The following is a 16,851-nucleotide window of genomic DNA, read 5'->3' as shown; positions in this document are numbered from 1 at the left end:
ACTCCGATTCTACTAATAGAAAGTAAATGCATTCCCAGGTCACTACCAAAAATCAGGTTCTGCAATTTTACTAAATTATATGGAGAATGGTCATTCTCTCTTAATGCCGGCAAGAAACACCTTCAGTATCAACAAAGGCATTTCCCACGCACAAGAAGTCACATTCCAGTCAGACGTCACCATTCAAGTTCACCATAGATCAGAAAGATCCTGCTTAACATACAATTCATTGTCTATCCAGAAAACCAACTAGGCTGTGTACCCAATTCACAAAACAGGAGCCATGCAAAAAGTACGTCAGAAAAAAAATGCCACATTTCTGAATCAATCTTGAACAACAGAAATAAATAACATTTTCTTCCTTGCTACCAAAGTGCTTTGAGAGGCTGGTCGTGGCACACAATCACTCCACCTCCCAGACAATCTCGATGCACTGCAACTCACCTTGAGTTGAAACAGTTCCACAAGAGATACCATCTCCCTGCCCTACAGTCATCTCTAGGATATCTGTATAACAAAGACACTAACTTCACTCATATTTATTGACTATAGCTCCGCCTTCAATACCATAATTCCAAACAAAGTCATCTCCAAACTCCTAGACCTAGGGCTTGGCAACTCCTTCTGCAACTGTATCCTTGATTTCCTGACCAACAGACCACAACCAGTAAGGATAGGCAGCAACACCTTCGCCACCAGTGCCCCACAAGGCTGCATCCACAGCCCCTTACTTTACTCCCCAGATACTTATGATTGCATGGCCAGATTCTGCTCTAGCTCCATCTACAAGCTTGCATATGACATCACCATTGTGGGCCTGATCTCAAATGACTACAAGATGGAGTACAGGAAGAAGATAGAGAGCCTAGTGGCTTGGTGTCAAGACAACAACCTTTTGTCGATGTCAGCAAAACAAAAAAAGCTGGTCATTGACTTCAGTAAGCAGGGCAGAGTGCATGCCCCTGTCTGCATCAATGGTGCTGAGGTGGAGATGATTGAGAGCTTCAAGTTCCTAGGTTTAAAGAGCCCGTCCTGGACCAGCCACATGAAAACTAAGCCCAAGAAAGCACACCAACACCTCTACTTCCTCAGAAAGCTATGGAAATACAGCATGTCCCTGATGGCCCTTACCAATTTTTACAGATACACCTTAGAAAGCATCCTATCTGGATACATCACAGGCTGGTGTGGCAACTGCTCTGTCCAAGACTGCAAGAGAGTTGTGAACACAGCGCAATTCATCATGAAAACCACCAGCCCTCCATTGACTCCATCTACACTTCTCGCTGCCTCGAGAAAGCAGCCAACATAATCAAAGACCACTCCCACCCCGGTCATTCTCTCTTATTCCCCCCACCCATCAAGCAGAATATGCAAAAGCTTGAAAACACATACCACCAGGCTCAAGGACAGCTTCTTTCCTGCTGTTATTAAACTATTAATTGGACCACTTGTAGGACAGAGATGAACTCTTGACCTCTCAATCTAACTTGTCATGGCCCCTGTACATTTTTTCTGCCTACCTGCACTGCCTCTCTGCAACCGTTAACACTATCTCCTGCATTCTGTTGCAGCTTTTCCTTTTGTACTACCTCAATGGCATGCAAAACAAAGCTTTTCATTGTATCTTTACAGCTTTTCACAGTAATTTTCACTTTTTTAATACACTGTATTGGTACATATGACAATAATAAACCAATTACTGCTATCCTCTCCATATAAAGCTTCCGTGAAGCTCGTATGGCTCTGCTATATTCCGGTCTGCATATTTAAGTTTGCAAAAAATCAACAAGACAGTCAAGGCAAAGTTGACTCAATATTCACAGCCTAAAAGAGTGGTGTTCTGCAGTATAAATACAGGTGACAATTATTTACTGTTAATATACAATTAACACAACACCAAGTTGATATATAAATTTTAATACATTAACTGCAGGTGATAAAAGGAAAAAGTGTTGGATAGTATCTTCCACAGACCACATTCAGCCCAGCACCTTGTCTTGGAGATATTCATCCTCCTTGCTGTTAGATGTCACCTGGATCATCCCCACCAATGATGTTAGGCTCACCAACCTAGAGTTCCCCAAATGCTCTTCCACTTCACACAATGCAAACCAACACCAATCGAAAGCCATGATGTACTTGAGTATCCTACCAAGTTAACATCTGTTTCACCTGCATGATATTGGTATTTTAACCAATGGAAAAACTAAGACGTTAGGCATCATTAACATATAACATCTTTAATGCTATTTGGTGGGTGAAAGGTGTCAGCTAGTGAAGATGGCCAAGTGCTGATAGCCACTATATTGGGAAAGGAACGACCTTAACTGCTTTGGGAAGTGGTAGGAATGTAGTATAGGATTTGGGTGCATGAACCTAGACACGCCACCCCCCCCCAAGGGCCAGAAAAAGGGGACTATTTTGGTTTGGGAAGGGAGCTATGGATACTTACTTTATTTATGTAGATAAGAGGAACTGAATTTGACAGCACTTAAATGCAATTATTTAGGGACTTACAGCTACAGTACAATTCAAGGAAGTGCAGGTTGTGGCAGAGAAAATACAAGGAATTGTGATGTGTGTGCAGAAGTTAAGGTGCATAAAAAATTGGGAGGTCAATGAAAGTACCTGATGGACTCATGCAGCATCAATGAGACACAGTCAGGATTGGGTTGCCAACATGTACAATTGTGATCATAAGCATATCTCCAGTATGTGCAGTGTTAACAATAACAATATACATTTCGTATTGAATTCTCCACCTCTTCCTGCTGCCCTGGGCTTTCAGCACTGAACACTGGTCTCTAGAGCAAAGCAACACATTAGTACTCATGGCAAGGAGACAGCATTAAGTTGGAAACCTGAAGGTACAGGATAGACCACCAGCAGATCATGTTAAGTGATTACAGCATGACTGTTGAAGCAATTTTTTCTTTATTACTTGCACAGTGTATATGTGGCCAGTACAGAATATTAGATTGTGGGTACTTGAGAATTAGAAACAAAACCAAGTCAGCAGACAAGTGATTTTACCTCTTTCTATACTGATAATTTTTTTTAAAAGACTGTTGATTTTGTGGTTTGTAGTGAGAAAGCACATGGCTGTCACGTTACAGTAACGACACTGACACCTGCTGGTCGGAGCACAGCATTGCTCCTCGGATTGGAAGTGGTTAACCACTGTCAATCAAGGTGCGGCTCCACCCACCCCTCAGGTGTGAGAGTACCTTTTGTCCTCTGAACTTGCCTGACCATTGGCTTGGGGCATGAACCTTGTCCTTGACCCCCAAATCATTGCCCTTGTTAAAATCACTCAGTGAGGCTCCACCCTGCCTCCTAGCACCATAAAAAAGGGTTGCAATCTCCTAGCTCTCTCTCTTTGACGACCCCAGGAGTAGTGAGACAATGCTGCAGAAGATCACTGGTAAGAGTGCAATCACCACGTGGTTTGGGAGCGTTTCACTCAGACTCAGGGAGCGTTAAGGGCCATGCTAGTGTGGGGCAAGCATTGAAGTATTATATCCTGAAGTTGTACATTGTTATTGTGTGCTTGTGTGTATCAGTGTGTGCGTGTATCTTATCCTAGTTGTGATTCCCCCTCACTTTGCGGTCTCCTGCGTGTGTTCCCATCCATTCTGTCCCCATGTTGCCTTTGTGACTAAACTAGTTTTGATCTCCAAAGCTCGTGTCCAGAGTCCTTCATCCTTAAGGCCGAAAAGAACCATTTCACACACAGGGGTGCAGAGAGATATACCAGCTGACAACTCCAAGGACCCGAGTGAAGAACTTTCAAAATTTGATCAGTGCTTTGTGGTACTAACTGTTTGGTTGCTGTGTTTTAAGAAATGAATATATAGACATTGGTTACTTTATAGTCCGCAATCTTTTTTGACTTCATTTTTGCAATGCAAGCTGGACTGACAAGGGAATCATTAATTGCCCATTCCTAGCGCTCACTTTGAATTCCTCAGGCACTTCAAGATTACAACCATATTGAGTCAAGACTGGAAATACACAGTAATGACAGAAGAAGGATATTAATAAAACAGGCTTGGTGATTTTTCTTACAAAAATCTGACAGCTTTTTTAAAAGCCAAATTCATATTCTCCAACTACCTTGATTGGATTGAAAACTTCTCATCTTCATTAGCAGTTCAGTAACACAAAAACTGCACAACAAAGAGGTTTTCAATGAGTTGGTTGGCTGATAAGTCATTTGTGGGCAGGGGGCAGGGGGGAGGGTAATATTCTAAGCAATTGATCATACATCATCCCAGACATCGAGCACTTTTGTCCTTCATTGCATGTATTACATCTTGTGCATCTATCCATCCATTTAAATTTTGTCTAATATACATTGTAAGGACAAACATTTACTCTATGTTTACATTATAAATTTGAAATAAATAGTTAATCAGTAATATACAATAGACAACTTGCAAAGTCACTTCAATACTACATTACAAGCACAAATTTATGATGTGATTTTAGTACCATGGGGATCATGAGTTCACAAGACACAAAGTATCTTTAAAATTATGAGGGGCATAGACAGAATGAATGTGCACAGTCTTTTTCCCAGGTTTAAGGGAATCAAGAACTAGAGGACACAGGTTTAAAGTGAGAGGGGAAAGATTCATAGAAACCAGAGAGGCAAATTTTTCAGAGGGTGGTCATTATATAGAACGAGCTGCCAGAGGAAGTGGTTAATATGGTGGTACATCAACAACATTTAAACGGCACTTGGGACAGGTACATGGATATGGAAAGGTTTAGAGGGATGGGACAGATGGGCCAAAGGGCACGTTTCCATGCTGAATATCTTGCATGTCTCTCCATGACTGTCATTTTTTCAACAAACACCCTAAATGGATAACACACAAGAAAGTAAGTTTGAAATTAATTTGGCTGGATAGCAAATGGACACGTATTAGTAGCTACAATGAAAACCTGGCAGACCAGAACCATAATATATAATTCAGTCCAAATTCTTGCATGGATAGCAAAACGATATTTTTCTAGTTATACAAACCATCTCCAAACTGCTTATTTGAATTGGGAGTAAATTCCTTTCAATTTGTAATTATAACCAATTCAATGAATTTATCCTGCACAAAGCAGATGTACTGAAAACAAGATTACCCTAAGTTAGTTCCCTACAGTTAGCTTTTCTCAGCAGAATTAGAAGTAGTAACTGGCTCAGCTCTGTTGGGTGTAGGAGCCAGTAAAATCAGCCCATGATTCCAGCTAAATACTTAATAATGTGTTATAAGTGCAAGCATGTAGGCATAAAGAATGAAAGCACTGTGCACAGTGTCATTTTCCCTCCAGTTGAAAAGCACATCAATACTCAACACAAAAGCTCATATGTAAATATAGGCAATGCCCATGGAATAGTTAGCTCCCCCGCAAGAACTCAACATTTTCACAAAAAAGAGACTATTAGCACACACAAAATTAAAAATCCTTATGGAATGGCAGCACTATTACAAGAAGGGCTTAGTTTACTCACCACCATGTAATACCTCATCAGCTGTTTAAAAATTATATTCATTGTAGTGACAAAACTATCACATAAAGAATAATCTGTTCATCACTCTAGGTGTCTGATTTCCAGCTACAGAGCAACCTCTCTCCAAAACAACAGTTTAAGTCTTATTACATGGTCACTATATCTTGCTAACTCAAATATAACTTATAGTTTCACACACATCTTCCTAGTTCTGACTGGAAGTCTTTCATTTCACACTCCTCTACCCTGAAGAGAAGAACCACTGTGTGTACTAACATCATAGCACCACTATACACGTGCTCTTTTATATTCCACTTACTCAAGCAGTGTCTGCTGTGTGGGTGGCCCATTAGAGAAAGGTTAGCCTCATACTAATGAGTCACTGTTATCTCAACACACATGCAGTAACGTTTCACGTGTATGTTACAGGACTGGAGTAGCCACTTGAAGGCATCACAGAGGCACCAATGGGATACGGGTTTATAAAAAGGTGTGATTAAATCTCAACATGTATATTTTTTTAATCAAATTCAATGTGGGGACAGTATCATTCTGGCATACAATGTCGCTATGGCTTGTTGCTATGATACCCTGTAGCTCTGCAACAGTTTAAAATTGTACAAGTGGTGCACTGCCAAACTCATTGCCAAAGTTAGTGCTGAACCATTTGCAGAACAGAAACTCATTTATGGCACAGAGTTCTTTGTCTTTCACTGCTCAATGTCACTTCAGATATTCTTCCTATACCATTTAACCCAATTATCAAATCAGAATTCAGCCAATCTCCTCCCACGTTTCCATGCCATTGTAATTCCACCCTTGCATTCTACCACACAGTAAGCGAACAAATGAGCTCTATCATAGTCTCATTACAAGACCACTGAACAGAAATACTGGGACATTATATAAACCATACTGCACACTTGCAATTAGTAGTAATGGCAAGATAGGCAAAGTGTGGATTAAAGTAGCTGATTCAAAGGAGTTAAAAAGAACTTATTTTATCATAACCACTCTCACATCCTTAGAACATTCCATAAGTACCTTTGCTATATAAACACAGTTACAGAGGCAAAACTGGTTATCATTTCACACAGCAAGATCTCACAAACAGCAATGATCAATTATTCTGTTTACTTCATGTTGGCGCCATCCTCCTCTGTAAATGATGCCAGGAATATTTTGCATCTAGCTGAACAGGCATACACTGTTTAAAGTTTCATCTGAAAAAAGACACCTCCAACAGTACTGAACTGGCTGCGTAATTCCTGAAGTGTAGCTTTTCCCATGAATTAGTGAATCAAAGATGCCAACATTTACTATAACTCAAAAAGGTAGCTTGAAGAGTTCTTGCACATGCCAAACATTCTACCTATAGAAGGGAGGAGTGACACCATTCACTTGGATCTTATAGCTTGTTTTATCACCTTTGGGGTGAAAGAATATATTTTTTAATTGATCCAATGTTTACAATTTATATATTATGCAATTCCTATAAGAGCATTCACATTAATGGGGAGGAATGAAAGAGAAGTTGTATACAAACAGCATACCAGGAAAAGGTGAGATCAAGCCAGCAGATCTTACTCTATTGTACAGTTGGTAGTAATCTTGTCTGATTCATAAGGCTGTGGGTTCAAGTCTCAATCCAGATTTTAAATCCAGGCTGACACCCTAGTGCAGAGGTGAAGGAATGTCCGTCTCAATGACTGTTCAAGGAGAGATTAAAGAAGAGATTCCTAGTAGGCCAAAGTTGGAAGACACAATATAAGCAGCAGAGTGTAATTCTGCATGAGATTTTATAAATCAAAACATTCCAACGGGTGCACAGGGAAAACATGTAGCTGAAGGTTAGTGAGAACAGGACAGGGGCCAGGTAGTTAAAAATATGTGATAGAACATTTGAATGAGATGTTACATTGAGGTCTCTACCCTCTCACATGAATATAAGAGATCCTACTGCAATTAAAACATACATAGAACATTTTACAGCACAGTAAAAGGCCTTTGGTCCACAACGTTGTGCCGAACTAATTAAGCTAATGACGCCTAATTAAACTAGTCCCTTCTGCCTGCACATCCATATCCCTCCATTCACTGCATATTCATAGAAAACAACCCTAGTCTGTCTACTCTCCTTATCGCACATACGCTCTAATCCAGACAGCATCCTAGTAAACCTCTTCTGCACCCTCTCCAAAGCCTCCACATCCTTCGTATAAGGAGCGACCAGAACTGAATGCAATACTCCAGACATGGCCTAACCAAAGTTTTAAAAAGCTGCAACATAACTTCCTGACTCTTGAACTCAGTGCCTCAACTAATAAAGACAAGCATGCCATGCAACTTCTTTACCACCGTATCTACTTGCAGGCCGCTTTCAGGGAACTATGAACTTGGACCCCAAGATCCCAGTACTTCAATGTTGTTAAGCATCCTGCCATTAACTCTGTATTTTCCCTTTACATTTGATCTCCCGAAGTGCAACACCTCACACTTTTCCGGATTAAACTCCATCTGCCACTTCTCTGCCCATATCTGCAACTGGTCTATGTCCTACTGTATCCTTTGGCAATCTTCTACACATCCATAATGCCACCAATTGTTGTGCCATCTTCAAACTTCTTAACCCACACATCCACTTTGTCACCCAGTACAATGAGTTATCCCTGAAATGCTAACTGATAATTATCCACTATTCCACATCCAGTCATTATCATACTGCTATTTGTGGGAATTTCCTTTAAATCATAGAATCATAGAACAGTACAGCACAATACAGGCCCTTTGGCCCACAATGTTATGCCAACCTTTAAACCTCACCTAAGAATATCTAACTCCTTCCTTCCACATATCCCTCTATTTTAAATTCCTCCATATGCTTATCTAACAATCTCTTGAATTTGACCAATGTACCTGCCTCCACCACCACCCCAGGCAGCGCATTCCATGCCCCAACCACTCTCTGAGTAAAAAACCTTCCTCTGATATCTCCCTTGAACTTCCCACCTATTACTTCAAAGTCATACCTGCTTGTTTTGAGCATTGGTGCCCTGGGAAAGAGGCGCTGGCTATCTACTCTATCTATTCCTCTTAATATTTTGTATACCTCTATCATGTCTCCCCTCATCCTCCTTCTCTCCAAAGAATAAAGTCGTAGCTCCCTTAGTCTCTCTAAACCAGGCAGCACCCTGGTAAATCTCCTCTGCACCCTTTCAAATGCTTCCACATCCTTCCTATAATGAGGCAACCAGAACTGGACACAGTACTCCAAGTGTGGTCTAACCAGTTTTGTAGGGCTGTGTCATTATCTCGCGGCTCTTAAACTTGATCCGACGACTTATGAATGCTAACATCCCATAAACTTCCTTAACTACCCTATCCACCTGTGAGGCAATTTTCAGGGATCTGTGGATATGAACCCCCACATCCCTCTGCTCTTCCACACTGCCCAGAATCCTGCCATTAACTTTGTACTCTGCCTTGGAGTTTGTCCTTCCAAAGTGTACCACCTCACACTTCTCCAGCTTGAATTTCATCTGCCACTTCTCAGCCCAGCTCTTCATCCTATCAATGTCCCTCTGCAATCTTCGACAATCCTCCACACTATCCACAACACCACCAACCTTTGTGTCATCTACAAACTTGCCAACCCACCCTCCCACCCCCTCATCCAAGTCATTAATAAATATCACAAAAAGTAGAGATCCCAGAACCGATCCCCGTGGGACACCGCTAGTCACAGCCCTCCAATCTGAATGCACTCCCTCCACCACAACCCTCTGCTTTCTACAGGCAAGCCAATTCTGAATCCACACAACCAAGCTTCCCTGGACCCCATGCCCTCTGACCTTCTGAAGAAGCCTACCATGTGGAACCTTGTCAAATGCCTTACTTTATGTAATTTTACTGCAGTGTTTCCTACATTACAAGCAACTGCACTTCAAAAAAAAGTACTCCATTAGTTGTAAAGCATTTAGGTTCCAAAGGGTGTGAAAGATACTTCATAAATACATCACTCTCTTCCACCCTTTTTTATAGTTACAATGACCTACTGTTCAAAAAGATCCCAGGATGAATTCCAGATCTGCTCCTGAAAACATATTTCATTCACAAACTAGGGTGGACTGTCAAAACCTAACAACATTACTGATTCCACTTTTATCCCAACATCCTTATTGGAGAAATAAGCGAATACATGTCAGGATCAAACAAAGACACACCACATAATTGAAACTTTATCTATCTAATCTTGAGTTATTTTAAACCTTTGATGTAATCTACCACCAAAATATTGCCACCCAATGTTTTGAAACCCTTGTCCATACTTCCAGGTTCAATTTCACATCGCTACTCTAATGAAGAACAGGAGAGGAAGAAATTGCAAGTACCAATGGTACTCACTAAATAACTGGAGCTAAAGTTCTTTTAAGAATTTGACAGCCAAAGCTTCCAACCATGCATAAAAAATACATCATTTATCAAGAACCGTGCAAAATCACATTTGATACAACAATAAATTCTCCTCAAATGGGTGCTCTTCTGCAGAGCACAGGGGCCCATTTCCAAGATTGGCTGTCTGGTCACAGAAGGAAGATATTTCAACTCAAATTGTAGCCAAGAGAAAATGCTTAGAGCAAAATGCCTGATTGCATTCTGTGTCTGCATCCATACATCACTGGGTTGTTCTTATCAAAAAAGATCCTACAGCACCTGAACAACCGATGTAAAAATAAGATCTCACATATATTTCAATTTATTTTGTTCTAATTTACTTGATGCCCTCATCAATAATGATTACAATAGAATTAATTTTGATCTGATACTGCGAAGAGGAGAAAATGGAAAAGTTTAAGCAGATCTCTAAAATGTTCCATTTAAAATTATTCATTTTCCAGTTGGCAAGTTAAAGTCAATGATATTAAAGGGAACAGCCTATAACAAGCTCCAAGATGCAGCTTCAATTCAATTTTGTCTCCGAAAGAAACATGAAAAAACACTTTTTCAAATACTTTTTAAAAATAAACATTTCTCAGCAGAAAATATATTCTGCCAATGAAATTTGGACACAAACTAAATCAGTCAAATCATTTTCTGTTCAGCAGAGAAGAAAGATGACCACAAACCTCAGCCCAGCTCTTCGTTATTACCTAGGTGTCAAGGACAGCCCAGGGGGCCTCGCCATCTCAAGAATGTTAGAACACAAAGGAAGCTTATTCTCCCTTGTCTCCAATGGGTCTGTAAATACCCAGCATCAAGAGCTGTTTCATCAGAGACTTAACTCACAAATAAAGGAAAATCAACTGGATATACATATATTTCAGGACAAAAGTACATGCAGTATAAATTGCATTTTTTATGTAACCAAGCATATTTATGGACTCAACATTTTCCCCACTTTAAAAAGTCAAAATGTGCAAATTTTCTGAATTGACCCTATAAACAGTCTTTATTTAACCCTTTCATCACTAAAATGTTTACATGTTAATTAGGATTATTACATTCATAGCTTGGGTTACGTTTATTCAACTAGATAATAATGCTCTCAGCTTTTAACAAGATATAGTACTTCTGTAATGTAAAACTCAATAATTATGGTTGAGATTAGCATTTTACTATTCCTTGAATCAACAAAATATTTTCCAATACAACTCTGAAAGGCTTATTTCTCCCATCATTATAGTTCCCTTACATGAAAAAACTGCACTGAAGAATCAAGACTGTAAATGACATTTTGTTTTAAAACAGCACAGATACAAAATTAGCTTTTCAGAAAATGACCCTGCCACCCCACCCAAAACACAATGCTCATCACTTCCCACACCTCAATATTTGGCACACAGCCAGAGCAATCCTGGTTTGTACGAGCATCTAACAAGCTTGCAGCAATTGTACACCATCCAAATGTACACTGTCCAAATAACGCTCAAATCCAATCACTCCCTCTAGCAGTGGCGTTATTCAAGATTAGTTGGGTAAATTATTCAATACGCAAAAGAATGCATATTGCTTTTGAATCATACTCCAATTATCTGACTAGTCTTTCAAGAGTATATACCAAATATTTTAAAGGATAACTTAAAAAATTAAATATGTGCAATTGGCATGATCCAAACTAAATTATTGTTATGCAATTTAATATTTTGAAGCATACTCTCAAACACCAATCTCGGAAACACAGATTTAATTATTCTGCAAAACCTATTCAGTAAAACACTTCAAATATCTTTACATATCTCTGGACAGTACTTCAATAACAGTGAACAAATCTAAATAGTGAAAGGATTATGTCCCATCCCCCATGAATGATGTAAAAATGTATGGAACAATACATAGACACACACTGTAATTATCATACCAGACACGCTTAGTCAGAATTCATCTTCAAAGTATGCTTCAGTAAACAAACAGAGGAGGATTAATGAAAAAGAAGTGATTCCGCCTGCTGCCTAAGCACTATAAAAAATTAATAATTATATACACTGCAAAAACTAACAGCTCAAAAATACACAGCAACATTTTCTTAAAACCTATTCTGCATTTTCACTTGTCTGCTTCCCTTTAATATTGCAAATAATGTTGATGGGGACAATTAAGGAAAAGCTCAGAGCCACTTCACTGACTCAAGATTGTCAATACATCAAAAAACGGACACAATTCATGTGTAAATGGACTACTGTTTCTATACTAAAGAAAATATTCCAAGCTATTCCAAACCACCTCTGAAAACCAAAAGCACTTAAAACATTTACTGTGCTTTAAAAAAAGATCGGCCATCTTATTAATTGAATTAGACGATCCATTTTTCAGAACACTACCTATTGACCCAAACCTACTCATAGAGCAAAGCTTCATTGTGCATCCAAATCCATTATATCTTATTACCAAATCCTCAGCGCCATAGTCAAAGCTCTCCATTACATATCAATTGACCCATGCCCCTCACAAATCTCAATCCCTCATCCATAATCTACCAAACCTCCATTACTGTATCCATTTACCAAAACCCCATTTTGCACAAAAATAACATCAGAACTATCTTGACAGAATATTAATGATACTCCCACACTGCATCATTTTACTACACACCAAATGCCACACAATAACCCTGTTAAGTAACACCAAAGTCATTATAGCAAGTGATCCCTTTATTGCAAGCAATCCATCCTCTGCATCTCATGACTGTGCCACAGCTCATTACAAAACTCTCTTTATTGTAATCCATGACCTGATCCCTATTGTTGCACCCAACTTTGTCCCAGATTTCCTTTGCTGCACTCCTTTACAGTGGATCGTCATTACTGCATTCAATTGCTATGCCAGGTCCCCCTCACCAAATCGTCATTATTGTCCCTGGTGTGTCAGATCATCATCACTGCATTAGGCTCTCATTATTGTGTGAGATACCTATTGCTGTGCCAAGTAATCATTACTGCACCCCATTTTTCTGCAAGATCCCCATTAACACAAAATGTATCATGCCAGAACTCCATTCTCACAAGTTCTCTATCAGCCCACCCATTACTACTACCATTCCCAAACCCTGTACTTGGATCTATCATACTACTACATTCCATTAGCATAATATTAGTACATGAGAAACACTGCATCCTTTACTGTGGCAGATCCCCAGTGCACAGCATTAGTATAGTAGGTCACCATTACTGCATCCAGTTAGTGCTCTAGATTCTAATAACTGGCCCAACATCCAATATCCCCATTATTGCACCCCAATTCCCATGAATGCATTGCTCCCGATCCCCATTAGAGCAATTACTGCACCTGACCTTAGTGCACTTAATTCCCATTATTGTAGCTGCTGTTCACGATTCCCTAATGCACCCGATTGCTGATTCAAATCTCCATTAGGATACCAGGATTCCCAACCGTCTCGGATCTCCATCAACGCACCCCGTTTCTGCTCAGATCCCCATTAGTGCACTTAGTTACTGCCCCTGATGCTGTCTGACCTGCTGGTATTTCCAACATTTTCTGTTTCTCATCCCCAACGCTCAAACTGATCATAATTAATACACCCGATCTCCACTGGTGCAACTCTCCAGTGCACAAAATCACCGTCAGGACGCACCCTATTAGCTTACTATCCTGGCGTGCAGCTAAGTTTAAATGAACCCAATAGCTCAAGCACAAAGTACGAAGCGGAAGGCAGGTCGAGTCTCCCGCTCACCACATCCAACTCCGCCCAGCTCTCCACTTTTAACGAGCCCCGAGCCCAGTGGAGAGCGGCTGTGAATGGGGGGCCGGGCCGACCGCACGGCAGAAAACTTCCCAACTTCGTGCGCAGTCCGGCCCGGGGCGGCACTCGGCGCTCTGCCCCTCGCCTCCCCACCCCCGCGGCCGAGCGCGGCCTAATGAAGCCCACCGGCCCGCTCGGGGCACCCTCTCCCGGCCCGGAGGCCTCCTCTGCCGGCGCAGCTCCAAATCGAAGCCGCTCCGTCATGAGTTTTAGGGGAGGGCGGGGGGAAAGCCACGCTGCCGGCGCGCCGCTCAAACTTTCCTCGGCCGCCGCTTCGCCGACTCGGCAGCACAGCCACGCTCGGAAAGTTGTGAGAGGGCAAGTGGGCCGGCGGCCGCCGCCTGTCCCGGGGCCGGGCTGGGCCTGGGCCGCTCGCCGGCGCCATCTTGGCTGCTGGCGGCTGATCGATGATTGAACACAAAAGCAGCCGAGGGATCAATTCCTGATCAATCGGAAAACGCCGCATTCCGGCCCCAAAACCGCGCCGGGGGCGCCGCTAGCCGGCCCGGGCCGAGCCCCGCGCCGCCCCGCACACCCTGCCGCCCGCCCGGGGGCCCCGGGGAGCCGCTGACCTGAAGCAGTTGTAAATCAAATTTCTTCCAATATTGAAACATCGATCCCACATTGGCGGCCATCTTGAGACATATTGAGGCAATAGAGCGAGCCTGGATTGGAGTTCATCGGGAGGGGAGGAGGGGAGGAGGGGGGCGTGCCGCAAAACCCGGCCCGGAGCACACCACAGCCCGGGCCGGACTGCACGGCGCATCGGCAGCCGCCAGCCAGCACCACACACCACAAACTAGGCGGCCGAGCTCCGGCGGAGCACAACAAACCCGCGGCGCTTGTCAGAGAGTTGCGATTCTTCTGAGTTCCGCTGAATACACCCAAGTAAGATGTCTCTGCTTCCTGGTGATCGTTCTGTATTAAACTTGGCATGTTTGCGGTTGGATTCTATTGTCTCTGAGTTATTTTGGGACCCAGATCAGGGATTCAGAAAATGGTTCCAAAAAGGTGTGGAGAACAGAAGGGGAGGGTGTGTTCCCCACCAAAACAAATCAGACACCAACATGCATGTTCCTTGCGCGTACGACTCCGGCTCTTAGTGATATTTTATAAGCTTCTTCGAACTAGACACATCCCGCTGATCCCACAAATACTCTCATTTTAAAAAGCAAGATGCAGTAGACGGGTAAAATATTGGAGGGGTTTTATTTTTAACGCGTTTAATTTCATGAACGGAAATCAGTGTTGATGCAACCAACTAACTGGGATACTTGCGAAATAATTATTTCAGAACAAAAACTTACCTACGTTCACCGATATTCAGAATTTTAAGATGCTTCGAACTCGCTATAAAATTCCAACGAAATTCAAATTTGCTGTGAAATATTGTTTCTGCTTTTCAGCAACCAGTGCGAGTTTTAAAGGCCAATTCCCTACTGGACCGATGGTGGGAATGCTCTTTCAAATTCCCACTACCGATCCTCACATCAGGCTGTCAAGTACACAACCTCGTGCCTTTGTTGTCTTTTGCTGGTCTGACTGACGTCCCAGACCAATTATTGCTGGCTCACATACTTATCATCGAATAATTACAGCGCAGAAAGCGGCCATTCGACCCCCTCATCTCCGCCCCAGCTCTCTCTACAAGGAGCTCAATAGTTACAACTCCCGCTCATTCTTCCTAACTTTGCAAAATTTTCCTCACCAGAGTGGTTGATACCTGCAATGCGCTGCCTGAGGAATTAGATACAATTACTACCTCTACAAAGCATTTATTCAGATACTTAAATAGGCATAGAAGGATATAGTCCAAAAGCAAGCAAATGGGATTAGTGTACATAGACAAAAAGGTCGGCATGGATATAGAGGGCCAAAGGGCCTGTTTCTGTGCTCTATAACTCTAGTCAGTTCCCTCTCGAAGGCTACAATGGAACCTGTTTTCCCACGTCTGCAGACTGCGTTCCAGTTTCCAAATCCATGTGGCACAAAAACAAACTCATCACTCCCCTTCCCTTTTAGTTTGTACCTGTAACCTCTAATCCTCAACCCCTTCACCAAACGGAACAGCCTTCCATTATGTCCTACTCTGTCAATACCTCTCATTATTTGATACCAAATCTCCCCTCGGTCTTTAAAGAAAACAGTCCCAGCCTCTCTGATCTATCCTTGTACCTGCAGTCCCTCATCGGGGGAATCATTCTCATGAAGACCCTCTTCAACACCCTCACAAACTTCCTATAATATGACAATCTGAATTGAACATAATACTCCAATGTTTTATAAAGATTCAGCATGACTTGCCTGCTTTTATAATCTTGGCCTCTATTGATCAAGCCCAGAATTGTGAAAGCCTTATGTCTACATCCCCAGGTCCCGAGGCTCCTGCACTCCTTTTAGAGCAGTATTCTTTATTCTGTACTGCCTCTCCTCATTCTTCCGACTAAAATGCATCGCTCACATTTCTCTGCATTAAACTTCATCTGCCACACGCCTTCCCATTCCATCAAACTGTTCATATCCTGCTGTAGTGCAGTGCTATCCTCTTCACAGATCACAATACTGACAAGTTTTGTGTCATCTGCAAATTTAGAAATTGTGACTTGCACCCAAAGTCTAGGTCAAAATGAATACCAATCCCTGGGGAATAACACTATTCACATTCATCCAGTCTGAAAAGCAGCTATTCACCATGACCATCTGTTGCCTGTTACTTAACCAAGTTCGTGCCCATGCTGCAATGTCCTTTTTATTCCATGTGCTCAACTTTGCTGACAAACTTGTGATGTGGCATCTGATCAAAAGTCCTATAAAAAGCCATAAACACTACATCAACTGCATTACCTACAGCAACTCTATCTCAACAAAAAAAAATGTCAGATTGGTTAAACGTGGTATGTGAATCATGTCGTTTTGCCTTATTAATCCTGTTCCAGAACAATGTTTGGAAAAGTTTTCCTACTACCAAGATTAAACTGTAGCTGCTGGCGTTATTCTCACTCTGTTTTTGGAACAAGTGAGTAACATTCACCATTCTTCAGTCCTCTTGCAACACACCCATAACCAAAGGGCACTGGAA

General features: G+C 41.8%; 1 protein-coding gene across 10 annotated transcripts in view; it reads right to left on the bottom strand.

The window, feature by feature from the left end:
- Nucleotides 1–14,483, bottom strand: part of LOC127581520 (protein CASP-like) — a 489,061-nt gene extending 474,578 nt beyond the window's left edge. For 6 of the 10 annotated variants that reach the window (XM_052035988.1, XM_052035990.1, XM_052035989.1 and 3 more), the window contains exon 1: nt 13,704–14,007. In XM_052035988.1, the coding sequence (XP_051891948.1) occupies nt 13,704–13,976 (273 nt within the window). In that variant the 5' untranslated portion in view covers nt 13,977–14,007. Of the gene's footprint in view, nt 1–13,703; nt 14,008–14,344 lie in introns of those variants that run through there. The other 4 variants (XM_052035997.1, XM_052035992.1, XM_052035991.1 and 1 more) reach the window with 3 other exon arrangements.
- Between the last annotated feature and the right edge of the window lie 2,368 nt (nt 14,484–16,851).

Source organism: Pristis pectinata, chromosome 21, assembly GCF_009764475.1.
Source record: "Pristis pectinata isolate sPriPec2 chromosome 21, sPriPec2.1.pri, whole genome shotgun sequence".
Taxonomy (NCBI): domain Eukaryota; kingdom Metazoa; phylum Chordata; class Chondrichthyes; order Rhinopristiformes; family Pristidae; genus Pristis; species Pristis pectinata.
This window is presented reverse-complemented; position numbering and strand designations above follow the sequence as displayed.